Source organism: Muntiacus reevesi, chromosome 1, assembly GCF_963930625.1.
Source record: "Muntiacus reevesi chromosome 1, mMunRee1.1, whole genome shotgun sequence".
NCBI lineage: Eukaryota > Metazoa > Chordata > Mammalia > Artiodactyla > Cervidae > Muntiacus > Muntiacus reevesi.
This window is the reverse complement of record NC_089249.1, coordinates 166,462,221-166,488,240: the sequence shown is the minus strand read 5'-3', so window position 1 is coordinate 166,488,240 and position 26,020 is coordinate 166,462,221. Positions and strand designations below refer to the sequence as shown.

Sequence of the window (26,020 nt, the reverse complement as noted above, 5' to 3'; positions counted from 1 at the left end):
GGCTCCGCCAGTCTAGACCGCGGAGCCCACACCGCAGGCCGCCGAGAGCGCAGGGGCAGGGGCGTCGGACGCCGGGAGAGGGGAGCAGCGCTCCGCCCCATCGCCTCATTTTGGGGGACAGCCCCCCCACCCCCGGGCTTATTCCCGCCCCCGCCCTTGAATCACGGTGGGGCGGGGCCATGACCCATTCATGCCGGGAATCGGATCCAGATGTTCCCGCGGCGCGTGCAGCTGCATCCTTGCCTTTTTTGGCAAAAAACGTGCGGCCGCGAGCGGATCCCGGGCCGCCTCCGCTAATCCTAGGGAAGAGGGGGAAGGGGGCTGAGGGTCTGGGCCCAGACTGGGGATTCGCATTGGATGCTTCGTGGGGTTCGGGGCGGGTGGTTATTAAGGGACGGGAGAGACTTGTACCTGACGGGGAAGCCAACACCAGCCGCCCCCGCCCAGGCTCCGATCCGCAACCTCCCTAAATCCCTCCCTTCCTCACCGGAGGAAAAAGTCCTTTGCCAGAAAGCGGGGGAGGTGGAAGGGAGGCCGACTAAGCCAAAGACGGACGGTAGCAGCGGCGGGGATCCCCTTTCTCGGGAGAGGTTTCCCACCCCGCCTGGAAGCTTCCTCCTGCCCTGCAGGGAGGAGGTGGGACGAGCCTCCGAGTCCCTGGGTGCCAAGGACCCTTCCTTGCCCCTCCACCCACCTCCGCCTGCTCCCCCAACCCCCAGCCAAACAGAGGCCTTCACTTTCTCATACTGCTTTATTGCAGAATCTGAAAGAGGGGGGCGAGCCAAACCCACCCCTCTGCCCATCTCTGGGCAAAATGGAGCTGAAATGAAAACAGAAAACACTCACAACACGGGATGGGCAAAAACCTGTACCCGAGGACCCCCTAACCAGTGCTGCCCAGACAGCCCCATCCTTGGGGATCCCGGTGGGACAGGGGTGGGGAGCGTCAAGCCTCAGTATGTTCGACTTTTGAGGACCTCTCAGGCACCCATAGGAGACCTAAAGTCTTTGGAGACAAGTCTAGATTGAAGGGGGATTGGGTCCCAGAGCCCTGATTTGGGGAAAGGGCTTGGTCTGGGAAACAAGCCCGACCTGAAGCGGGGAGGAGAGAGTTCTGGAGTTCAGGTTTGGGGAGTGGATTTGAATGATGATGAAGGCTCCGGGAGAGCCCAGGTTTGGGGGCCCTGGGTCAGGAAGTACCAGATTGAGGACGCTGGAGTGGGGAGGCTGAATCCTGGAGCCCAAGGGGAGCCCCAGATTGGGGAGAGGCTGGGTCCCAGAGGCGGTCTGGAGAAGGAGCCTTAGTCCGGGAGCCCTGGCTCAGGGCCCAGCCTGGCTGCAGCCCTGGCAGAGCACTTGGTCTCCGTCCGGCACGAAGCCCTGACCCACCAGGGAGGTGGAGCAGCGGGCGCAGGAGAAGCAGCTGTGATGCCAGTGGCGGTCTTCGAAGGACACATACTTGCCTCCGCCGAGTCCTGGAGGGAGGCTGAGGATTAGTGCTGCCATCTGGAGGGTGGGTCTTGTCCCTTGGCCTCACGGAGACCAGGTTCCCCATCCTCCCACCCCAGTCTACCCCCGACCCACTCAGTCTTTGGACCCTCTGACCCACCTGTGATGGGGCGCTTGCAGCTGCTGCACTTGGGTGCAAAGAGTTCTCCGAAACAGGTCACACAGTAGGGATCGTCCTCTCGGGAGGTGAACTGCTGCCCTGCCAGGGGCGTCTGGCACCCAGTGCAGACCAGGCATTCTCGATGCCAGGGCTGGTCACGGTATGTCACGCCACCCTGCGTCAGTGTCTGTGGGGGCAGCCTCTATCAGCCGGGGGAGGGGGGGGCGTGGGGATTTCCACCCTGCAACAGAGCTTTGCTCACCCCCTCCCCTGAGTGCAGTGGAGTGCCACGCCCCGCCCCCACCTTGCTGCAGCGGGCACAGCGAGGAGCAAACTTGTTCTCATAGCAGGGCACGCAGTAGTGGGCACCCTTGTCGGGCACGAAGGAACGGGAGCCCAGTGGCTGCTCACAGCCGCTGCAGAGGAAGCAGTGCTCATGCCACGTCTGGCCTCCGTACTCCAACTTCCGGGACCCTGCGGGGAACAGGGGTCCCACTCAGAGGCTGTGTCCCAAGCTCCTGAGTGCCACCCTCTGCTACCCTCCAGGAGGGTCCCTGCTGCTCCCGCAGCCTTGAAGGTGGTGTCCATGCATTTTCATTGGGGTCCCCACCTCGTATGTTGCACATGCTAATTTTCCCCCAACACCAGACATGCTGGCTGAGCACATGACCTGAGGGTTTGGCCTAAGTGAAGTCCCCACCTGTCCCAGAATATGACGACCTCAGCTACTACCAGGCCTCTAGGTGATGGGTGCGATGACTCAGTATATGCTAAGCAAGCCCTTATACACCAGATATGATAGTGTGAGCACACACACAAAGACCCCCATCTACGAGGCAAGTGAGTCCAATGTCTTGGACATGCCAGATTCAGTACACAGGAAGCCCTGACATATCCTCATCGTGCCAATATCCATGTGTTCTAAATCGTCACATTCTATCAGTCATGCAGGTCACCATACGTGTTAGGTCCTATGTATCTGTCTTTTCTGTCTTTGCACACAACAAGCCCCAATGCAACAAACACTGACAGTCTCAGTACCCTACGTGTGCCAAACGTGTTAAGCCTCCAGGTGTGTATCACGCGTGTCAGTCCCTGCACGTGCTAAGCTCCAGAGCAAACAGGCACAACAGATCCTGCACACAATTTCCAGGAACGTGTGGCACGGGCAGGTCTTTATCAAGCCTCCCTGTATGTATCAGACAGGCATGCCAGTCCCATGCACATGCACGGATCCTACGTAGATGCCAGGCATGCCAGTCCCACGCACAGTGAGCCCCTGGGAACATACCGGGCATGACGGTCTCCCCGCAGGCAGAGCACTGCGAGGAGAAGGCACTGCAGTAGCAGTCATTACAGAGCAGCTCGTTGTCTTGGCAGGTGAAGGGCTCGTCGGCTAAGGAGCGCTGGCAGCGGCAGCAGCGGAAGCAGCCCTCGTGGAAGTGGCGGTCTTCGTAGAACAGCTCCTGGGGGGAGCGCGGCAAGGGTACTGGCACATTTGCCCCCTCCTGCCAGCCTCCACCCACTCCCTGCCCTGCGTGGTCCAGTTCTTACCCGTGAGTCGTGCCCGATCAGCTGCTGGCACTCGGCACACGTGTTGGCGAAGGTGTTGTCGTAGCAGGGCACGCAGTAGGGGCCATCGTCTGTCTGGATGTATTTGCGCCCATATAGGGACTCGCTGCATTTGGCACAGTCAAAGGCTTCGCTCATGGTGGCTGTGAGTGAGCCCTGCGAGGGGCACACGGTGGGGCAGTGGTCACCCCCAGGGGCTGTGGCTTAGCCACACTGCATTAAAAAAAAAAAAACAAGAGACTGGGCATAGGAAATGCCAGGTCAGAGCAGATGGTGATGGGGATTGGGTGCTTCTGGGAACACAAGAGTCCTGCATGTTTATTTCTGTATTTAACGTTGGGGGTGAGGGGGGTCAGGAAAAAATCAGGAAGCAGAAGTTCTTTTCTTATCTGGGCCCTGGCAGAACTGGGGGGAGGGGGCTTTTCCTGGGTCAGTGACTCATTTCCTGCCCCTACAGTTAGCCTGAGTTTAGCCTCCACTGTCTTTACTGTCTCCAGGAGGGTGTAAGAGCAGGGGCAAGGAGGCACCCCACTCTCTCCCCTCTGAACAGTACTCTCACCGTCTCCTGACTCCCAGGAAGGGACATAGCCAGAGGCCTGGAGTGAGGCGCTTTGGGATGACTGTGGGGCTATTTGCACCACCCCCCTCTCCCTGCCTCAACCCCATTCAGGAAACAGCAGAGTGTTAAGAAGGATGCTGGGCCAGTGAATGGTAGAGGTGGAGGAGGCTGATGGGAGAAATAACATTGGGCCTCCCTTCCCAGGAGAATCCAACAACAAGGACTTCAGAGGCTCAGCCCAGGTTTAACCAGGAAGGAAATCCTGCAAGCTGGTCACAGTCAAGCTTCCCCAGCTGGACCCTCTGCCCTCACCCCACACCACTTCCCTCTGCATCTTTGGCCACATGAGCCTGGGCAGCCTTGGCCTGCAACATCTGCCGCAGCTGTGACAGCACAGATGGCCAGCTGTCAGGCTTTGCCAGCAACAGGGGAGGAAAAAAAGGGAAACGAGATGCTTGGGGACAGAGAGGGGAACAGGCGATGATGCAGTGTGCCCTCTGCCCTCTCTCCTGCTGGGCATCACTCCTGGCAGAGCCCCAGAGTCTTTCCATCCCCTGGGTCATTATTTCCTTCCCCCTGCCTCTGGGAGAAGACAGCCTCTCTCCAGCTTTTCTAAGGGTCTGGGGCTGGGGGGAGTGAAGGGTGAGCGAGTAGGAGCCACTGAAGACATTTACTCTCCAGTTGGGCCCCCTCTAGGGTGGGCAGTCAGGCAAGGGGGAGCACGGAGAGCTGCTGCTGCAGACACCCAGCCCCCCACCAAACCTCAGACACTTTCCATTTTCTCAGGAACAAAGCATGTTTGTGGGATGAGGTCATCCACACAGCTGCCTCTGCAGCAGGAGCTTGGGGAGTAGGGAGGGTTAGGAAGTGGGGTTCCGGGTCCCTTCTGCTGCCCCTGGTTCCCATCTTGAGCCCAAATTCAGAGCTCCCCACCCCAGCCTCCTCCATCAAGAAGCCCGCTCTCTGAGGACTGGGATCCTGGGTGGAGAGGAACCACCAGGACCCTGGGAAGGGGATCTTCTCACAGATGCAGATGAGTCTGAGCAGCAAAAAGGGACCCACCCCCACCCCCCATTAGACCCCAGGAACTGGCAGTCCCCAGAGCCTGGCCTGGCTCAAGTTGAAGGAAAAGCCCTCCTTTTCTCAGCCACCCCCAGCAGAAAATTCTAGCAACAAGCGTTACTCAGACTCCAGGCACCAGCGGATGCCCCAGCCTGGAGGGCCTGGCTCTTCTGAAGGGTGGCTCGAGCTCCTTTCACGGGAGGACACTCAGTTCACACTCCAGGCCAGGAGACACCAGGGGCTGGGGTCTTCAGGTTGGCGACTCCTGGGCTGGGGGCTTTGCTGGAGGGGGAGTCCACTCCCCACCATTCAGGCCTGGGTTTCTTCCGGCCCAACATCTGAGGGTTGCCTGGGCTGTCGGCCACTGGGCAGCCGGGGGCCGCACAGGTGGAGAGTGGCCATGCATCGCTCCAGGAGAGCCCTGGGCCTCCCCTTCCTTCCTGGCTTGGCCCCTGGCAGCCACCTTCCCAGGCCCAGACTAGTCCTAGGTCCGCCCCTGGGAGGCAGTCACCACTCTGAGACAGGGGCACCCCAAATAGGGTATGGGCGTGGCGTCGGCTTCTCTCCCAGAATCCCCTGGTCCCCTGGTCTGTCCAGCTGGGCTCCGATGAGGACAGAGTGAAGGGCACTCTCAAGGCCCACCTGTCTCTGCCCTTTTTCTGCCCATCCCCCTGCCCCCTTTCCCTGGCAGGGTTGGGGAGCTAAAGGGAGCCCATCTTGTATTCCTCCATGGCTGGGAGGGGTTTGCGGGGGAGACTCCTCAGTGTGCCAGATGGCGCTCAGCCGCTGCCCCCACCAACACACAGACACCCCTACACCTGACTCAGACACACACATCTGACACGCCTCCCCGCAAACCTGCATCTCAGAATGGCTGGTTAAATGGCTGCAGCATGTGGTATGGAAAGGCCTGAACTGTGAAATATAAACTTACGTGATTTCGAGCAAGTCACTTAAGCTCCCTCAGCTTGTTTTCCCATCTAATACTACCTCCTACCTCCTAGGGTTGTTGCCAGACTTTGATGTGATGAAAACAAAATAAACGTGATGGTACCTGGAAAGCATCTGGGAGATACTAAGTAGTCAGTAAATGGTAGTTCTTACTGTTTTTATTGATATTATTAGCCCCTTACTCAAAGTGGGGTTAGACTACAGTTTCTCAGCCAGGCCTGGGTCAGGGGGCCCGGCTGGGCCTTGACCTTGACCTTCTCAGGGTGGGCCCAGAGAGAGAACTAAAAGGGAACCCCCTAGTTCTGCTGGGGAAACTGAGGAGGCCCAGGCTTCGGGGCTCACTGAGACCAGTGGGGGCAAGTCTGACTTCAGTGAGCATAACTCTGAAAGCTCCAACATGGGTGTGCAGGTATACATGCCTGCATGTAGTTTTGCCTCTCACAAAGCCCACCCACCATCTACGCATACACACTAAGTCATTTCAGTCGTGTCTGACTCTTTGCATCCTTATGTACAGTAGCCTGCCAGGCTCCTCTGTCCATGGGATTCTCCAGGCAAGAATACTGGAGTGGTTTGCCATTCCCTTCTCAAGGGGATCTTCCCGACCCCAGGTTTGAACCCATATCTCCTGCAGCTCCCACATTACAGGCGGATTCTTTATGGCTGAGTCACAGGGAAGCCCCTACCATCTATCAGATCACACATAAGGCAGGCAGGATTGGGTATCACCCTCACTTTACAGCTGAGTACAGAGGCCAGGGATAAGGCAGAAGCATGCCCCAAATCACTCAGGTATCAGAGAGCCCAGGTCCCCTGCCTCCCAGCCGGGAGCCTTTTCTGATTTCCCTAGAAACGGTGGGGGAGGGGGTGGTCAACATTTAAGAGCAGGGGGACAGGAGATGCTGGGTGGTGTCACTTGTACAAGAGCCTGGCTCTTCTCCCCAGCTGCCAGCCCTGAGACTGGAAGACATCCAGAAGTCTTTCCAAGTACCCATGCCAACCGCTCAACCCCTTTGCCCCCCTCTACCCCCCACTGTCCAGGAGGACCCAGGCCAGGTCCCACAGCTGTGACTCACAATCAGAACTGATCCCTCCTCCCCCAGTTTTCAGGAGTTGACAGGGCACTTGAGGGGAGAAATTAAACTCCCCCCACTTCATCCTTGCTACCAGGCATCAACCCCAAACTCTTCACTCTCTTCTCCCCCCTCTCCCTCCACCATGGGGCCTGGGAGTCAGAGCAGTTTGGGAGAAGGGGGGGGGGGGGTTGGTGGGAAGCAGGATCCAGCAGCTGCTCTAGGGACAGAAGAGGAACAGTTCATTCACCCCAGGTCCCCCAGGGCTGAAGCAGAGCGTCCAAGATTGGAGTTTAAAAATAAGTTGGGGCTGTCTCCACCAGTGTGTGAGGCTCCTTCTTGATGCCTTACTGTCTCAGGTCCGCTGCCCCCCTAGTTCTGTTTCCCCATGTCCTCCCCTCCCAATCTTTCGGGGCCTGAGTCCCTCGGGGTCTGTCTTGGAAACTGTCACCGTCCCTCCCTGACATCTGTCTCTCGGCATCTAACTCTGCTCCACTCCGGACGTCTGTGTCTGTACTTCAGCAGCTGTCTGTATGTTTCGTGTCTGTATCTCTCTTGTTTGTATCTCTGACCGGCCATCTCCCAACTTCAGCCTCTGTGGATTTCTACCTCCGCTCAAGTCTTGGCATCTCAGTATCTCCAAAGGATGGAATGTCTCGGTTCTTACCTACGGCCCTTCTCTATCTCTTAGCATCTCTGTATGTCTGAGTGTCTCTGCCTCCAGTCTCTGGATGTCTCTCTAGGTTTCTCTGAGGCTGCATGACCACAAGACTAATGAAGTTTAAGCTCCGGGGTCCTTCATTTGCGCGGAATCCTCCAAGACCCTAGACCGGGCCGACAGCAAGTCTGGGGTCACTGCATGCTTTTTTCCTAAAGTGCTCCGCTCTCAAACCCTGGGTCCGTCCCAAAGCCTCGGGTCTGCCTCCTGGTGACCTACGCCCCGGTCTCTGTCCCTGTTTCGGGTATCTCTGCACCCTCCGGTCTAAGCTCGCCGCCGCTCCTGTCCAGTCTCGGTCTCCTGCTCCCACCGGACTTTCTGGAAGCCGGTTTCTCTCATCCTCTCTCTCGATTCTCGCTTTTCCATTTCAAACTTGGACCCCTCCCCCGCCTAACTCGCGTAGCAGCCCCCGCCCCGGCCAGGCGGCCCGGGGCGGTGCGGTCCGGGGGGCGCCCCCGGGGCTCGGCGTCCGCGCGCCACCGGCGAGCCCAGCGTGTTCCCGGCGCCCGCGGCCGGACCCAGGCGGGGCCCCGGGGCAGAGGGCGGGGGCTGCGGCTACCTTTAACCCCCGGCTGACCATCTCTCCCCTCCCGCCCGAGGGCGGGGGCAGAGAGCGGGGATGGGGAGCCAGGTTCGGCGGGGAGCTCACCTCGAAGCGGGCGGCGGGAGCGGGGCGCGGCGCTCACTCGCGGGGGCGGGAAGGTGGGCAGCCGGGGCCGCGTCCCTCGGCGGCTCCAACCAGCGGGCCGAGCCGGGGCCGAGCGAGCAGCCGGCGACTCTGCCGGCGGCACACGGACTGTGTGGGCGAGTGGGAGCGCGGCCCCAATCCCTCCCCGAGGAAGTGAGCGCGGGGGCCCGCCCCGCCCGGACCCCGCCCCCGGCCGCCCCTGCCCCCGCGGGGTGCGGACCCCGCCCCCGGCCCGCGTCCCGGAGGCTGGGGGCCAAACCCCGCCCCCACCTCCCTTTTAGACTGGAGCCGGCCCCAGCCCGCTCGGCCTAACCTGGCTCTCCCAACCTTCCAGGGCCTCCAGGACCCCGCCCCAGTCCCCTCCCTTCAGCTTTTGCTGGCCTCCCTCCCTTTCCCCCATGTCCCTTCCCTCCCCCCTCATCTCCTTTCCCCCCGCCGCCCCCAGCGGCTAGCTGTATTCAATCTCAGGCAAGGGATACCCGGAGGCAGCAGACCAAGGTCCATTTGGGGACCGAGAGAGAGTCCTCCTTCGTGTCCACTTCGTGTTCCCGCCCCCTCCCAGTTTACCCCCAGGGATCACACTCAGCCCGAATTTGTAAAAGAAGACTTAGGCCATCCTGGAGGAGGGGGTGGTGTTTACCCTGCTGTCAGTGGGAACCAAGGTGTTCCCTGGAAACGAATGAAGTAAGGACCCCCTCTCTAGGGCCTTGACCTTCAAAGGGCTTTATTTCACAACTCCGAAGTGGCGAAAACAGAAGTAACCGCCGCCTCCTCTCCAGCTCATCGTGGAGCAGAGGACCTCCCTTGGTCTCCACAGTGCCCAGGAATAGTTTTGACCTTTGAGGCCCAGGGGAGACTCATATCCTAGGCCCCGTGACTTTGGAGCTTCTCAAGAAGGGGTATGAGGAGTGTGCATGGATGGGCGCTTGCAAGGGGCGGTGGAGGGAAGTCCTTCTCCCCGACCTCTGCAGTTCCCAACCTTCTGACTTCCTCCCCGTGCCCTGCCTGGGAGGGAGCACTGGCGCCTGCCAGGGACACAGGCCCCTCCAGGTCCTTGAGGCCACCCCCCCTGGGATCCTCAGGCTTGTCACTAGGAATAAATAGCCTCCATCTGAAGGGGAGGGGAGGGAGGAGGAGGCTCTGCCGCGCTGTTTGCAAAACAGGAGACAACAAACCAACCCTGGAAATAACCTCAGGGTCTAGAGTAAAAATTCGGGTGCCCACAGAGGCGCTCCCATCCCCCCCAGCCTTGGTCCGGCCAAACACTCAGAGACTCATTCCCTCCCAAACTGGTGCTCCCGAGCACCCTGCTCTCCCACTTCTGAGTCACGTATCTGCCTTCCTGGTCCCAAGTCACCCTTGAGGCCACGTTTCCTTTCAAGATTAACTAATGGCTTATTAATTATTGTTGTTCTGACACCTACTCTGTGCGCAGGGACTGCATTATTCTGGTTCACCACAGCATTCCCAGTATCTACTCCAATGTTTAGCACTCAACAAATATCTGAGGAATGAATGAATCACAGACACTGCCTCTGTTTGGACCCCCCAAGCTGCAGATTGGTCCACAGGCACGTACTACCTGGAGTCCAGGGAGGGAGTAGCCAGTCCAGACTTTGGAATTTGCCTTGCAGGTATAGGAGACTCAGCCCTGGCGAATAGAGGGAAGACTGCCTGGTTGGAGGAGATGGTAAAAAAGGGTTTGCTCTGGGTTGAGGGGAAGGTAAAAGTGAGCAGCCTTCAGAAATGAAGTGGTTATGAGTGAATAAGGAAGGTGCTAGGTCAAAGGTAGCGTTGTGGGTCTTTTTTCTTTTTAATTGAAGTTGGACCATAAAGAAGGCTGAGCGCTGAAGAATTGATGCTTTTGAATCATGGTGTTGGAGAAGACTCTTGAGATTCACTTGGACTGCAAGGAGATCAAACCAGTCAACCGTAAAAGAAATCAGCCCTGAATATTCTTTGGAAGGACTGATGCTGAAGCTCCAATAGTTTGGCCACCTGATGCGAAGAACTGACTCATTAGAAAAGACCCTGATGCTGGGAAAGATTGAAGCCAGGAGGAGAAGGGGATGACAGAGGATGAGATGGTTGGATGGCATCATTGACTTGATGGACAAAGTTTGAGCAAACTTTGGGGGATGGTGAAGGACAGGGGGCCTGGCATGCTGCAGTCCATGGGGTTGCAAAGAGTCAAAGAGTCTGACTTGACTGAGCTACTGAACAACAATAAATGATTTACAATGTTGCATTACTTTTTGCTTGTACAGCAAAGTGATTTGGGGTCTCTGGTTTTACTCAGTTTGAATCTCTGATGAGCAGTCTGAATAAGAGTCAGTATTTTCTGAGTTCTTACTTTGCACCAGTCCCCGCCTAAGCATTTTACATATATTAATGCACTTGACTATCCAACAACTTTGTGAAATATGTAATTTTATCTTTAAGGATGAGAACATGGAGGCACAGAGAGAGTAAGTAACCTGCCAAGGGTAACACAGCTAATAACAGCAAAGCCTGGATTCAAAGCCAGACAATCAAATGTCAAAGCTCTTTATGCCCCAAAAAACAAAAAACAAACAAACAAACAAAAAACCCAGCCAAACAAAGGGAGCTAGCTTAATCATTAGGCTCTATAGCCTCTGTAGTCATTTAACCTCTTGAACCCTCCAACTCTCATCTGTTCAGAGTGGTGGACTCCCAGTCTCATCGCATAATTGTGAGGAATGGGTGAGAACACACAGTAGTTATTCAACATGAGGGACATACCCTCAACCCCCTGCCTACCCCCAGTCACCCCCCAACTCCCCCAACACTCTCTTTCCTTGTCAAGTGGTAAGATTCTGCTTCTTGGAATCTGGAAGCCCTGGAAAGTTAGGAGATTTTTGACTTGGCCCAGCCTAAGGGAGGAAGACTGGTGTAGAGCAGGCCTGTATCCTTTCCCCTCTCCATTGCCAGCAGGCTCACATTTCCCTGCTTGCTCTAATTTCCCTTGACACAGGTGGATATGCCCCAGGGAGGTCTAGGGATCAGCCTCATGGACTCCCTGTTCCTGTTTCCTATCAGTCTTCCCCATCCCCCACCCCTCCTCCCAGGAACAGGTGTGTCTGAGCTGGGGCTGGAAGCAGACCCTGAACGCTGGCTACGCCAACTGGCCTTGGGTGAGTGGGATCTGGTTGTCCCTCCCCCCAACCCTAGAGGTCCCCACCTTCCTTATTCTGGGATAGAGGGCGGCTTATTCAGTGTCTCCCAGCTGTTCTCTCACCTTGAAAGAGTTTACAAAAGGAGGCCCTGGGTGCCTGGTGACTGGCAGGCCTCTCGTGGTTTCCTCTGGCTGCTGAATCATTCTCTGATGCTTGTAACCACAAGCCCTCCTCCCCCCTAGTGAGAAAACTCCCTTCCTTCTCTGCTGTATTGCTCATTCTTGCCCGCTGGACTGCCTGCAGCCTCTGCAGGCCTCTTATCTGAGCAGATACCCTCTTTCAGATTGCCCAGAAACACCTTCCTCATGACCTCAAGCCTTGCAATGGGTCTGTGGGTGCAGAGGGTGAAATGACTGACTTCTACAGAGCACAGGAAGAACTAACCAATGCTTAAATGCCAAATATATGCAGGGTACCATGCTAAGTGCCAGTGTTACTTCCTTTGGTTCTCACAAAAGCCATGCCTGCGTGCATGCCAAGTCGCTTTGATTGTGTCTGACTCTTTGCAACCCTATGAATTGTAGCCCACCAGGCTCATCTGTCCATGTGATTCTCCAGGCAAGAATACTGGAGTGGGTGGTCATGCCCTCCAGGGGATCTTCCCGACCCAGGGATAGAACCTGTGTCTCATGTCTCCTGGGTTGGCAGGCAGGTTCTTTACCACTAGGCGCCACCTGGGAAGCCCCACCAAAGCCATATGAGGTGGTTATTATTGTTATCACTATTTTACAGAGTAGTACACATGGCTCAGAAAGTTTGACAAGGTGGCCCCAGATCACAAGCTGATAGGTTGTGGATGTGCAATTCAAATCGAGTGTGCAGAGCTGCCTTCTCCTGAACGTCTCTGCCATTAAATGCCTTCTTCAGGAAAAGGGGCTGCCACCTGGTCACTCTCCCTGATGGCTGGGCTTCTTAATTGAGGTGAGGCTTGTTCAGGCCAGATCATGAAGGTCCTTGTCTTTCGATGGTCACCGATTAGTAACAAGTGAGATTGAATTTTGTTAACAATAGTGGCCTTAGTTTGGCAAGACTCAGACTCAGAGGCAGGAAAAAATTTTTCACACAGATCTCAGCTACTTTCAGCTTTTATATGCTCACTGGCTTACTGGGTTCACACTTCTGGGGATTGAGTAGAGGTTTTCTCCAGAGCTCCACAGCTGGAGGGGTGAGCCCTATCATGAAAATGGGTGCAATTACAGAACTCACTGAAGGTTAGCTTTATGTGGTGGAAAAGAAGTCAAATGCCTTTGGAATGTCCTACTGTGCCCAACCTTTTCTCTATTCTTACAAGTATGTTTAGTTATTAACAATAATAGCTCCAATTGACTGTGAATTTGCAAATGAGTGAACACAATATTAAGGACTTTAAACATGTTATTTCATTTAAACTTCATAACAATCTTGTAGGTATAGTATTATTACCTCCATTTCAAGGATGGAAGACTAAGGTTCAATGAAGCTAACTGTGTCTTGACTGGTAACAGGATCAGAACACACCTCCGTGGTTTATGGTCCCAATCATTACATTGTACTGCCTCTGAGATTCTTTCAGCCACACCTTGAGGGTGTGAGGGACTTAGAACTTTGTAACTAGTGCCATAATATGACTCCTCTGTTAAACTATGAGCCCTTTGACAGCCCTAGGAGGCAAGCAGTGCATGCTATTATTATCCTTGGCTTATGCATGAGAAAATTGATGCCATTAAAGTTAAATAACTGCGCGTGTGTGTGTGTGTGTGTGTGTGTGTGTGTGTAGTTGGTGCAAATTCTGGACCAAAAGATATAAAAAGACCAAAAAATCCAACTGTCCCTTCCTGGGTTGCAGCAGCAAAAATCGGGTGTTGAGAGCTAAGAAGGCAGGGTAGCCCCTTGCACACAACACCATAAAGGGGTGGGCAGAACACACCTAAGCCACTCCTCTGGCCTGAACCCTGGACACACCTTGCCCTCACCCCAAATAAGGCACCAGCCTCCCCTCCCAGCTCTTCCCCAGAAAAGGAATCTGTTACTTTTTTTGCTCCCACTTGGAGCGACAAGGGCCGCAGTAAAGTTCTCCCTGAATTTCTTGTCTAGCTTCTTGTTGTTCAGTCATTCTGACTCTTTGTGACCCCGTGGGCTGCAGCACGCCAGGCTTCCCTGTCCTTCAACATCTCCAGGAGCTCACTCAAACTCATGTCCAGTCGGTGATGTCATCCAACCATTTCGTCTTCTGTTATTCCCTTCTCCTCCCGCCTTCAATCTTTCCCAGTATCAGGGTCTTTTCTAATGAGTCAGCTCTTCACATTAGGTGGCCAAAGTACTGGAGCTTCAGCTTCAGCATCAGTTCAGCTCAGTCGCTGGATCCTTTCTGACTCTTTGCAAACCCATGGACTACAGCACTCCAGCACTCCAGGCTTCACTGTCCATCACCAACTCCCCGGCATCAATCCTTCCAATGAATATTGAGGATTGATTTCCTTTAGAATTGACTGGTCTGATCTCCTTTCAGTCCAAGGGACTCTCAAGAGTCTTCTCCAACACTAGTTTAAAAGCATCAATTCTTCAGCGCTTAGCCTTCTTTATGATCCAACTCTCACATCCATACCTCTAGTCAATTTCTGTTGAATTGGGGAAGGCCAAGAACCCTTGTCAGTATCAGAGTAACCTGTCCGAAGCTATGTAGCCAACAAGTGGCAAAGCAAACTTTAGAGCTGTCTTCCCGATACACCGGGAAATTCACAAGGCTCCTAGCTTTAAACGTACCGCTTAAATACAGCAAGTGGAGCAGAGCTGTAGGAGACCGCGCATGCGCACTCTCCAGTCCCAATTCAGCCCGAGGGCTGTGCCAGCCACGTGTTCCCAGGTGCCAACGCGGAGCCGAGCGCGAAGGCGAGGTTTCGGTACACGAGGACAAGCTCTGGCGAATAAGAACGGGAGGTTGTAGAATCACGAGACTAGACCTAGAGAACTACACTTCCCAGAAGTAGCCTGTGGTGGACGCCTTTACTAGATGACGTATTTCCGGAAAGACAGGCGCTGGATAGGCTGCAGGGAGGAAGTGGGCGGTTCTAGGTCGCTGGTGTCTTGGCTTATTTCCGGTAGGATCGGTGGTCCGGCGGCTGAAGCGGTGCGAAACCGGCGTTGTTGTAGAGAGCTCTTCCAGGAGTGGGCAGACATGGCGGCGGCATTTCGGAAGGCGGCTAAGTCCCGGCAGCGGGAACACCGAGAGCGAAGCCAGGTAGGGTCCCACAGGCCCCACTGAGCGCTGGCTGGTGGGCCCATGTGCTATTCTCACCCCAGCCCTCCTCACCCCTCCACCTGCGGATCTTGGCCTTTTCCGTGAGGGGAATGGTATAAGTAAATGTAAATATATGCTAGCGACGCCGGCGTGGCTGGGGCGGAGCCTCGCCGTTTGGGAGGAGGGGATGGTCGTTCTCTTTAGGAAAAGAACGGCTGTCCTTATTCTTGGGAGATAAAGCTATCTTGCAAGGTTTCGGTGAGGTGGTTAAATAAGATACTGTGTGTAAAGTGTTTGATTTTCTTACGGGAAGTTGAGGTCAAATTTCACACAGCCATTAAGTGTCCTGACTGAAACTGGAATTCGCATTTAAAGATGCTCAGCTTTGTCCACTGCGTCTGTCGGCTGAGCCCGAAGAGATTGATGTTACTAATGCAGTATCATCATCATGCCTGAGTTTTGAGGTCCCTGAAGATCTGCCACTTACGCTTTTTGTTATGTCTTCCCCTTAACGTTCATGTTTTCCAAGCCCATTTTATCATTTCAGTCGCTCAGTCGTGTCTGGTACTTTATGACCCCATGGACTACAGCAGGCCAGGCCTCCCTGTGCATTCCCGGAGTTTACTCAAACACATGTCCATTGAGTCCGTGATGCCATCCAACCATCTCATCCTCTGTCGTCCCCTTCTCCTTCTGCCTTCAATCTTTCCCAGCATCAGGGTCTTTTCTAATGAGTCAGTTCTTCGCATCAGGTGGCCAGAGTATTGGAGTTTCAGCTTCACCATCAGTCCTTCCAATGAATACTCAGGACTGATTTCCTTTAGGATGGACTGGTTGGATCTCTTATTGTCCAAGTGACTCTCAAGAGTCTTCTCCAACACCACAGTTCAAAAGCATCAATTCTTTGGTGTTCAGCTTTCTTGATAGCCCATTATGTAGGTGGGAAAAATGAGGTTCAAAGAAGAGAGTTGGCTTGCCTGGTCACAAACACCAAATTCGGGCCAGGTAAACAGTTGTAGGACTTTTGTGGGGGTTGTCTCTGTGTGAGGAACTTGAGTGGGAATTCATTTAATCAGGAATCACACAATATCCGATCCAGAAAGGCCGTTAGGGATGTCTGGTCCAACTTCATTTTACAGATGGGAAAGAGAGAAGGATGTATCTAAAGTTGTGTCACTGATGGGATGGGATGGAACTAAGGCCTCCCAACCACAGTTTAGTCTTCCGGCTTAATAGTGTTTATCAGACATTTATTGTGCACTTGCTGTGTGCTCAGTGGTGTGTTGGGACTAGTGTAATTTGCCACCTTGTTTGGACCTACAAACAAGATAGATATGATAGATAGACAGACAGACAGATAGATAGATCTACATATATCTATCTAAAAGTAATAACAGCTAGAAGTGCTTATTGTGTGCCAGAGCCAGACAAAGTGCAGAATGCTTTACTCTGTTATCTCATTTAGCTGTCAGTGGTGTGTGAAAGTAGGCACTACTGTTATGTTACATTTGCAGATGGAGAAGCTAAGGCTCATATAGGTTAAATAATTTGCCCCAAGACAGACATCTATAGCTGGCAGTTGACAAAGTCAGGGATCAGATCTCTGAATCCAAAAGCCACCAAAGGTTGAACAAAGAAGTAGCTTTGTAAGAGATGTGTAAAAAATGCCCAATGAGAGGGGGAGAAAAGAAAGGGAAAAAAAATTCTTAAAAAAAGGAAAAGCAAAAATTCCCAATAAGAAACATGAGTGGGAAGAGGAGAGATGATGAGAGAAAGCATCACCATGAGATCTGCTGGACTTGGAAGGCAATGATAATAGCTGTCTCTTTGAGCACTGACCATATGCTAGGTCCAGCCTAACGTGCTGTATAAGGATTATCTCTTGTAATCCTACTACATCCCTGTGAGGAGGATGTTATCCTCATTTTACAAATGAGGAATCTGATGCTTAAAGAGCCTGACTAGTGTGACCAAAGGCACAATTTTGAGTAGTTGATTTAGATTCATAGAGAAGACAGAGGCCATGTGTGAGTGGGAGTAGAGGGTCTTTGTGGGAGAGGTGAGAAGGCCATACTGGAAAAGGTGGTAAACACATTGAGGAGAGCAGTCCCTGTTTGGGTAAAGTTTGGACCCTTTCCTGTCGGTCCTCACTGCGGCAGTGGGGGAGCACTGGAAGATAGTTGGTATGGAGGGGGTAATTATGTGAACTATTTCAGATTCAATGCCATGCTTCCTCCTGTAATGCAGGTGTACATTCAAGTGGACATGACAGATTTCAAGATCTCTGCCTCACTTTGTTGCTCTTTTGACGCTTGGGTTTTCTCTCTCTACTCTCTGTCAGCCTCCCTTTGCTGTAATTAAAATAATGATCACGAGAGGGCTTGGGTATTATTTTAAATACTGAGTTATTTCTTGCAACACTTCAGGGATAGAGGATGAGAAAGCAGACTTAAAAATCCCGTCCAAGTTATTATAGAAGTTTAAACAGTGAGTTTATGTACTTCCTCAAAGATCAAGATCATTCAGGGTGGAAGAGAATGCAGTGTAGCAGAGTGGGGAAGAGCAGACTGTGGCCCCAGATAGAATGGGTCTAGTTCTAGCTTTGCCACTTAGTAGTTCTGTCTGTGTTCTTGGGCAAGCTGTTCGTTAAACTGCCTTCCCTTTTTGGAAAAATGGGGTAACAGTTGTGCCTGCTTTATTTGCTTTCCATGATTGTTTGGGGATAAATGAGATTGTGTTTAATGAGCCTAGCAGATTGCTTTGTAGTAGTGATTCTTTTTTTTTTTCCACATTGATAAAAATTTTATTTACTCATGTTATATACTCATCCTTATAGGAGAATAGGCATTTTTTTTTTTTTTAAACCTTCTGAGAATGTCAAAGCTCCTAGATGTTACAAACTAAAGTAAGAGTACATGCAAATTCTTTATAATGATTTTTTTCTTTCCTTTAATTTTGTTTTCAAAATTGCCTAAGATGTAATAGTAATTTTTAGCAGATGTGGCCTGTTATGATGATGTAGGCAAAATTTGCTAGCACTGACCTTGCAATAGGTTAAGTGCTGAACAAGTGATAGCTTGTAGAAAGATAATACCAAGGTTTAATCCTCGTACCTACCGTGCTATCCAAGTTCTCTATTAGAGAAAGTATTTTCTGTCATTCTTGGTTTTCTCTCATGCTTTGTACCAAAATTAGAATTATAACAGTACACATATGTTGGGCACCTGCTGTGTGCAGGTAGCTACCACTTTAAAGTCTCATTTAATTCTCAGGGTAATCATGAGAAGTAGGTCCTGTTATTCTCACTTTAGAGTTGTTGTTCAGTTAATCATGTCCGACTCTTTGCGACCTCATGGACTGCAGCACACCAGGCTTCCCTGTCCTCTACTATCTCCCGGAGTTTGCTCAAGTTCATGTCCTTTGAGTCGGTGATACTATCTAACCATCTCATTCTCTGCCACCCTCTTTTCCTTTGTCTTCAGTCTTTTGAAGCACTTTATAGTTACGAAACAGCAACTCAGAGAAGTGAAGTGACTTGCGCAAGGTCACAGATTTTAAGAGGTGCAGCTTGGATTTGAACCCAGTTCTTCAGACTCTAAATTTAGCTCTCTTAACCACAGTTGCTTCCCTGTTACTATGTTTTCCCTTCATAGTATTTTATAAACCCTTGGATTAAGTCCGTAGTAATTTTAGTACAACTGGCAACTGCTCGCTTAGTGCCGAGTCATTGTTGCCTTTCTCTGTCCTTAATAGGCCAAGAAGCCTACTATGGCCGGACTTGTGACCTCTCTGACGCCTGCATGGCCCTCATCCTTGGCAGAGCCCAGTCGGGGGAGGGAGGAAACAGGGTAGCACGTTGGCTGCCGGGACGGGGATTTACTGAGCGCTCCAGAGACTCTTGTTCCTGGCAGGTGTCATGTTGATTCGGATATGTGCTTGCTGAGGAAACTAAGCATTTTTTTTTCCCTTTTGTTTTCTAGCCTGGCTTTCGAAAACATCTGGGCCTGCTGGAGAAAAAGAAAGATTACAAGCTTCGTGCAGAGTGAGTGTAGTCCTTCTAGCAGAGGTGCTGCCCAAAAAGCTTACAACCTCCCTGTATTGCAGCTGAATTGCCTGAGTGTCCAACAAGGGATAATTTCCTGCCATTGATAAAATGGCCAAAAGCTCTGGCAGCCTGTCAGATACTTTTCTGGGACCCTAAACTTCTCTCTTTGTTTAGGCGGAGCATTATTTATCTAACTGTCGTTGCATTGTGAATTTTTTTTATTATGTTGTTCCAGATCGTTTTCTCATGATGGCTTTGATTTGCTTCTGCCTTGGTGTTTGAGCCAAAAGCTGAATCTTTTTTTCTCTCTCTCTTCTTGACGCTCAAGATAAAAATCTAACATTCCAGTTGTTGCGTCTCTTACATCACCATGTGTGGTGTGGAATGAAGAGATGTGAAAGATGGATTCATGGGACTGAGCGTGGGTGATAATGAACTCTGAAAACATCTCATAAAACAATTATCCCCATTCTTCTTTTTCTTTAGCACTTTATTTGCAGAGTATTTTATGATTATTTGTTAGCCATGCATGTCAGCTGAGGTCCTCTTTTATGCTCCCAGAGCAGATGGTGATGGATTCAGTGGGTTGCTCTGGATCCCAGAGTTTTTCAGGCAAATTATAATAATAACTGAGACAGTGTTCTACAAGAGTTATCATCTTTATACTCAGTTATTCCACCTAGCAATCTTGAGGGGATACTATTATCACACCCATTTCCCAAATTAAATTGGGACGCAGAGTGGTTAACTAACTTATCCAGGATTACTCAGCCAGCAGTGGTGGAGTCAGGGTTTGAACGCAGACTGTCTGGCTCCAGAGCCCACGATTTTAGTTGCTGTGCTGTACTGCAGTGGGTAGTTTCTGAAACTTATTTGGTTACTTGGTGCTCAGACTTGCCTCATGATCCTGTCTGAGTAGTTCTAATTTGTGCTTTGTTGGGTCTCTCCCTGTAATGATGTAAATGGCACTAAAACTTACATGAAAAAAGGACTGTTATTAGTTTCAGGTAGAACCGGGATAGGAGTGAAACCACAGAGAGATGGACAAGGTCTGCAGCAGTGGAGTGTGGATTGAATCTAGTCACCTCTTCGGCTCTTTTGAGTTTCACTTTGTATATATCACTAAATGCTTGTAAAGTTTGCTTGTTGTGGTTATTTTCTTCTTTTTTGCTGTGAACTTGTTTAACCTACTTTTTAGTGACTACCGGAAAAAGCAAGAATACCTCAGAGCTCTCCGGAAAAAGGCTCTGGAAAAAAATCCAGATGAATTCTACTATAAAATGACCCGGGTTAAACTCCAGGTGAGTGCTTAATGGATTAGTTGGTATTTTGAGCTCCAACTCAAGAAGGAAAATAGGGATGAGGGAGGAGATGGAGAGAGAGGATCTTGGGCTTTTATTTAGCTCTTCTCCAGTTGGTCAGGTGCTCCTGGTCAGTATCCAGGGTGAAGCTGCCCTTTCACGAGCAGCATGTGTTTCTGCCCCTGAATCTCAGTTGTTTGATGCCTGGAACCATTCCCATTCTTTTTCCTTTTTTTTATGTTAGAAAAGTAAAATCCAAACTTTATTGTTGCTTTTTGCCTTTGGAAGGATTTTACACACAGGCTTCAATCTTCAGAATACCCTGGATTCAGTAGAAAAACCATTTAAATGAAATTTTGTACAGTAGAAACTTCTCAGCAATCAGAATTTAGACTGTAAAAAAATATATGCAGAACATGCTTTTCTGAAAACACTGAAAAAAGCACTGAGTGCAGAATGAAAATAACATTTCAATTCCACCAAAAGTAGTTATCATAGAAGGTGTAAAAAGTCACTGTTCACTTTTTAAAAAATATTATCCACAGACAATATCCTAACTCTAGGACTGGCTTTAGAAAGTCTTCAACTTCTTGCTTAGTAGCAGTGAGGCGAATATGATCACGATCTGGGATGTGATCTGTATCCTCCACAACTACAGTAGGGAGAAGACAGTCACTGTCTTCTGTAGGTCTGATCCCTGTCTTGAGCAGTTCCCCATCCTCTGCCTTCACTTCCTTCGTATGATCCACTATGACAGTCCTGAACATCATAGCCTCAAGCATATCCTCTGTTGTAGTAATCTTGACGGCATGAGCTCCCACAGGTAGATCTCCCCGTGTAGATTCCTGGCGTAGGATTATGTGTTTTTTTTGCTGTAGAGTAATCAGCTCTGATCCTATGTTCATCAAGCTCCATTCCATTGGCACACTCTGTTTCCTTGGCATCATCTACATTTTCAAAGTATACAAACTTGAACGTCTAGACTGCTGGTCATAGTGCAATAGACGTGTCAGTCATTGGGCCATATTTAGAGAACACTTCTCTTAGACCTCTATCTGTAGTGTGCGGGTTCAATCCAAATACTGCTGGAGCTGTTCTGAGTTGGTGACAGGAGGTGCTGAGTTGAAAATGTCTTAGAGGCCTGGTGCATTGAGTGACTGTCATATGTAGCCTTTGGTCCAGCCATGAACTGTGCCAACAACTTGTTAATGATTTTACTCTAATATGAACTGTATCTTCTCGATTTGGATTTTTAGGATGGAGTTCATGTTATTAAGGAGACAAAGGAAGAAGTAACTCCAGAGCAGCTCAAGCTAATGAGAACTCAGGACATCAAATATATAGAAATGAAAAGGGTTGCAGAAGCAAAGGTAACAGCTAAAAATGTTTATCCTGATATGTTTTTCTTGGTTAAGAAGAGAAATAGAAATCCATTGATCTCAAGTTATAAGTTGATTCCTTCTGGCATTTCTAATCTTAAAGTACACTTGATTATGATAATGTTTTAAAGGTATATTTAGCATGGTAGAGTAGAAAGAGGTCAAGTTTGAGAATGAGACAAATTTAGGTTTAAATTTGGGCTCTGCCTTTTATTAACCCCATGATTATGGACAAATGAACTTCCTGGGGCTGTTTGCTTATTTCTATCTCATAGAATTGTTGTAAGGATTAAATGAGTTTTGTGCAGTGCCTGGCTATGCTTGTAGCTGACATATGGTTGGTGCTTGATACATTTTAGTGGTCCTTTCTTTTGAAAGAATGAATTCTTTCAAATTCAGAATTCTTTGCTAGCTGGTGACAATGATGTGAAATGGTCTAAACTTTTGCAAACTCATTTCTGATATCCTAGAAGAACCCAACATAAAATGAGACTATATTCTGTGTTCCAGAAAATTGAAAGACTAAAAGCAGAGCTCCATCTGCTGGATTTCCAGGGGAAGCAACAGAATAAACATGTGTTTTTTTTTGACACCAAAAAGGAAGGTATGAAATGTATGAAGGTTTCTGGGACAGTCTAGCATGTTGGTCTGTGTTGTTTGGTGTTGGAGACAGCACCTTAAGGATTGCCTTGACTTGCAGTTGAACAGTTTGATATTGCCACTCACCTGCGAACAGCCCCAGAGCTAGTTGACAGAGTCTTTAACAGACCCACGATAGAGACCTTGCAGAAGGAGAAAGTGAAAGGAGTTAACAATCAAGCTCGACTTAAGGTAAGTTTCTCCATTTTTCTTCAGGTCGGAGTTTATGGGAATCTAGGTTCCTTTCCTCCTCCCCCGCTACCCCCCCAGCATTCCATAAGATTATTTGTGGAAAAAGTACTAAGTTCTCTTGGAGAAGTAGGAGGAGACTTTGGTGATGGGAATGGAAGTGGAGGAAGTTTTCTTAGTTTCTGAGATTGGAGGATGTGTGGCATAGTGGTCAGGAGCATAGGTTCTGGTCTTTAGGTCTGCATTTATTTTCTTCTTTTTTTTTTTTTTTGGCCATGCTGTGAAGTTTGTGAGATCTTGGTTCCCTGACTAAGAATTGAATCTGGGCCACAGCAAAGCACGGAGTCCTAACCATTGCACCGCCAGGGAATTCCCTAGATCTGCATCTGACTCCACCTCTGACCCTGGGCTTGTGCTTTCAGTGCTGTAACAGATGGTAACAGTTTTAAAATATGGAGGGGGGTGGACACTGAAGATGAAGGGATTTGGTATACTTTGATAGTAAACCTTTAACAGTGCCTGTGCATATCCAAAGGTCTTTCATGTTCTGCATTTGTAGCCCAGATTTTGTATCAATTTGTCCTTATGGTGTTTTCCATTGCTATAACTGGGTTCATGTAGAAGACATGCTTTTTCTCCAAGTCTTCTGGAGTTGAACTCTCACTTCTGACTGATTCATTTAAAAAACTGCTGTCAATGTGTTTCAAGCAGACAGCTGTTCTGTTTTGATTTGAATCATTTACACCGCATCAGCTTTGCTTCCAATGTTTAATTTCACAGCAGCTTCTCTAGCTCAGAGGCAGCTAAACTTGCTTTGGTAATATAAATACCCCTAATTAGTTTGACTATATTGGGTAATCCCATAAATTTGACAGTCTGTGCAATGAAGTGAAAACAAAAGCTGTCTGAAACCACTGCTGTGAGACTGTGCTAGATTCGGTGGATCGTTCAAGTCTGAGGCCCAGTGATACCCCCCTCTTTGTAGCTGACACTTCCAGCTGAAGAGCTGGCTGACCTAGTGTTCCAGTGCTCACTTTGTCTGTCCGGGAGTTGTGTTTTCAGTAGCTGTCTTACTGACACGTCTCAAGTGTTGCAGTAGTCCCTAAAGAGACTGGTCCTGTGTAGGATAGTTCACCAACGTACCTTTGGAGAAGCTGGGAAAGTTTGAGTCTTGCCCTTCTGTCTGGGTGTGGTGGTCATTTTAAATCTCTTATTTAAAGCAAAATTATTTTGATTAAGAGACTGCTAGTGGTGGCTTACGAGGGAATTTTTAGTCTGTAACTTGGAGGGTTTGGGGAATCCATGAATGGGCTGTAGGAAGTCTGTGAACATCCTCTTCCCATCTTAAAATTTTATGTGACTAGGTATATATGTTTGCATGAATTGAATACAAACATATATGTACATTTATGTCAAGAAAGAATCTCCAAAAAAAGAAAGAATCCAAAGCTTTCTCAGAGGTCCATAATTCCCTCGTATTGAAGGACCATTTCTTTTTTTTTTTTTGGTTGCTCTGGGTCTTATTGCTGCATGGGGGTTTTCTCTAGTTGCGGCGATCAGGGGCTGCTCTCATGTTGTGGTGCAAGGGCTTCTCATCGTGGTGGTTTTTCTCATTCTGGAGCGTGCGCGCAAGGGCTTGCCGGCTCAGTAGTTGGGATGCGTGGGCTTAGTTGCTCTGTGGTACATGAAATCTTCCTGGACTAGGGTTCGAACCCGTGTCCCCTACACTGGCAGGGGAGTTCCTGTCCATGGTGTCACCATGGAAGAATGAAGGACTGTTGGACTGTGAGGGGTCATCAGCAGTGAGAATTTTACAGACAGAGTCCTTCTGCTCTCTTGAGTTCTGCGGTCACTGCCCAGGGACCCTTCTCTGCTTCTCTATACACTGTGTCCCATTAGGTGACTGGGATGCTCACTCAAAGGGTGAAGCAGCTCTGAGTAGTCGTGGAAAGATCCTGGGATCTGTGAGTCTCGAGGCGCAGTCCTGCCTCTGCTCCAGGTGAACCGTGTGTCCCTGGGGAAGTCTCCAAGTTTCCGCTGGCCTCTGGAATGCGGTACTTTTAAAATGGACAACTTCAGAGTGTCTTGTTACATTGATTCTGAAGTAAGGAGGGAATTGATGAAACCATTTATGCATTTGGGCCTAAGTGGACTCAAAAACAGTTTCTTACTCATTTTTATCCTGTTAATTGTTTCACTGAAAATATGTGCTTTCTCTGCAGCGGATAGCGAGAGAGAGGCAGAAGCAGTATGACTGCCTGACACAGCGGATTGAGCGTGAGAAAAAATTGTTCGTTATTGCACAGAAAATTCAGACTCGCAAAGATCTTCTGGTGAGGAGAGAGAGTCTTAGGCATTCATTTTATTTTTTCCTTGTAAAGGTCTTAACTGAAACTGGATTTCAGCTGTGTGTAAATCAACCCCAATGAAAATGTCTGCTCCTCAGGGGCAGTGGTTTGAGCCAGTGTCTGTTACTCTGACAGTCTTGAAATGTTCCTTGATTAAGAAGGTAATAAGGGGCTTATTAGTCCGTGCTTTGGAACAGCTAAGGGTAGGATCGGGTGGCATGTGAACTTTATAGCTTATGAACAGCTATCTGTAACATTTAAACAGGTTAACAAAACAGTGCGTGTCATTCACTGGTATTTAAAAATAGACAACATCGTGTAGTTAAATAGCAGAGCTAAGGAATATAAGATGCCCCTTTCATATTATTATCATTCCTCTAAATGTCAAATTCTTTGACTTTGCAGATCATTTTGGTCTGCCTTTCTCAACTGGGGTTCCATAAGAGAAGCCCTACCAAAAAAGAAAAAAAGATGATTTGAGGACCTTTCTTCTCAGTTTTCACAAGAACTTCTGCACAGCCAACATCATTATGGAAGCCTGGGGGAGGACTTGAGTCATCCAGTCAGGGATGCCTTAGAACGAAGGGCTTTGTCTCTTTTGAATGTTGAGATGGGCTGAATTAGGGGCTTTAGTTATAAAACTTTCTATTTTACACAGCCCTCTCCTGTGACTTACTGGTAACTTTTTTATTCTTTTGTAGGATAAAACTCGGAAGGTGAAAGTGAAGAAAGAAACAGTGAACTCCCCAGCTATTTACAAATTTGAGAGTCGTCGAAAACGTTGAGGTGTTATAAGCCTTGTCATTCCACATGGAACAGAGTTTACATTTTCTTTTCCCAGTAACTTCAAATTCCATTGGTCGAAGTGACTTGGTTTTCCTGTTTGTAACCATAATTTTTTTGCAGATTTGACATTTGATACGAACAACATTAAAGCCCCTCCCCCCATCTGAATTGTGGGTTATTGAATTCAGTCTTTTTTTGGGTTGAGCCGTGCAGCTTCTGGGATCCCAGCTTGCCTACTAGGGATCAAACCCAGGCCCAGGGCAATGAAAGTGCCAAATTTCAATCACTGGACCACCATGGAACTTCCTGACACCAGTCTTATTTTTATATACTTTAATTTTTTTCATTTTATAAGGAGTATAATCTTTTATATAGCAAATTTGGCAAACAGATGAGTTCATCCCTAAGCCCAATACTTATTCAAGGACAGCAGATAACTTGCATATACTTACAGGCTAGGACATCAGGGGAGTTGGGGTGAACAGCTACCAAGAGCATCCTGGTTTATTTCCTCCATTTTGTGAAAGTTGGCACTGTTGTTGCTTTTTGTGTTTTGGAGTCGTAATTAAACTTTTATGGCCTACTTTTTTCATTTACTGTTAAATCATTAGCTCTTTTCCATTTGGTTACATCATTAAATTTTTAAAAGTAATATATGCTCACAGTAAAAATTAAATATTTTTACTA

At 49.5% G+C, this 26,020-nt stretch overlaps 2 protein-coding genes, 1 long non-coding RNA gene and 1 pseudogene across 4 annotated transcripts; 2 read left to right on the top strand and 2 right to left on the bottom strand.

Moving 5' to 3' along the window:
* Positions 1-732: 732 nt before the first annotated feature.
* On the bottom strand, positions 733-8,369 carry FHL3 (four and a half LIM domains 3). Of its 2 annotated transcripts, none has more exons than XM_065916073.1 (6): positions 8,194-8,369; positions 3,164-3,394; positions 2,901-3,075; positions 1,914-2,083; positions 1,610-1,796; positions 733-1,475 (listed from the first exon to the last, which is right to left on the bottom strand). In XM_065916073.1, the coding sequence occupies exons 2-6, from the start codon at positions 3,317-3,319 to the stop codon at positions 1,321-1,323; spliced, it is 843 nt and encodes a 280-aa protein (XP_065772145.1). In that variant the 5' UTR covers positions 3,320-3,394; positions 8,194-8,369; the 3' UTR covers positions 733-1,320. The 2 variants fall into 2 exon arrangements, with proteins under 2 accessions (XP_065772145.1, XP_065772151.1); XM_065916079.1 differs by having other exon boundaries at positions 3,164-3,337.
* A 647-nt stretch (positions 8,370-9,016) lies between these two features.
* Positions 9,017-10,340, top strand: LOC136164735 (uncharacterized). Its single transcript, XR_010662401.1, has 3 exons — positions 9,017-9,131; positions 9,867-9,922; positions 10,056-10,340. It is a non-coding gene; the product is annotated as an uncharacterized lncRNA (long non-coding RNA).
* A 4,148-nt stretch (positions 10,341-14,488) lies between these two features.
* UTP11 (UTP11 small subunit processome component) lies at positions 14,489-25,501 on the top strand. The gene is made up of 8 exons (XM_065916052.1): positions 14,489-14,646; positions 18,627-18,688; positions 19,890-19,992; positions 21,249-21,362; positions 21,882-21,975; positions 22,072-22,202; positions 24,422-24,532; positions 25,249-25,501. The coding sequence occupies exons 1-8, from the start codon at positions 14,584-14,586 to the stop codon at positions 25,330-25,332; spliced, it is 762 nt and encodes a 253-aa protein (XP_065772124.1). The 5' UTR covers positions 14,489-14,583; the 3' UTR covers positions 25,333-25,501.
* LOC136153919 (transformer-2 protein homolog beta pseudogene) lies at positions 20,587-21,235 on the bottom strand (annotated as a pseudogene).
* Positions 25,502-26,020: the final 519 nt, after the last annotated feature.

Bases quoted from the DNA above. Each gene is read 5' to 3' on its own strand.
- FHL3 (XM_065916073.1), bottom strand. From the start codon at position 3,319: ATGAGCGAAGCCTTTGACTGTGCCAAATGCAGCGAGTCCCTATATGGG. The intron at 2,084-2,900 runs GTATGTTCCCAG...TGTTCCCCGCAG, and splicing joins CGGGGAGACCGTCATGCCCG to GGTCCCGGAAGTTGGAGTAC. The intron at 1,797-1,913 runs GTGGGGGCGGGG...CTGCCCCCACAG, and splicing joins GCTGTGCCCGCTGCAGCAAG to ACACTGACGCAGGGTGGCGT.
- UTP11 (XM_065916052.1), top strand. From the start codon at position 14,584: ATGGCGGCGGCATTTCGGAAGGCGGCTAAGTCCCGGCAGCGGGAACAC. The intron at 18,689-19,889 runs GTGAGTGTAGTC...CCTACTTTTTAG, and splicing joins GATTACAAGCTTCGTGCAGA to TGACTACCGGAAAAAGCAAG. The intron at 19,993-21,248 runs GTGAGTGCTTAA...TTGGATTTTTAG, and splicing joins TGACCCGGGTTAAACTCCAG to GATGGAGTTCATGTTATTAA.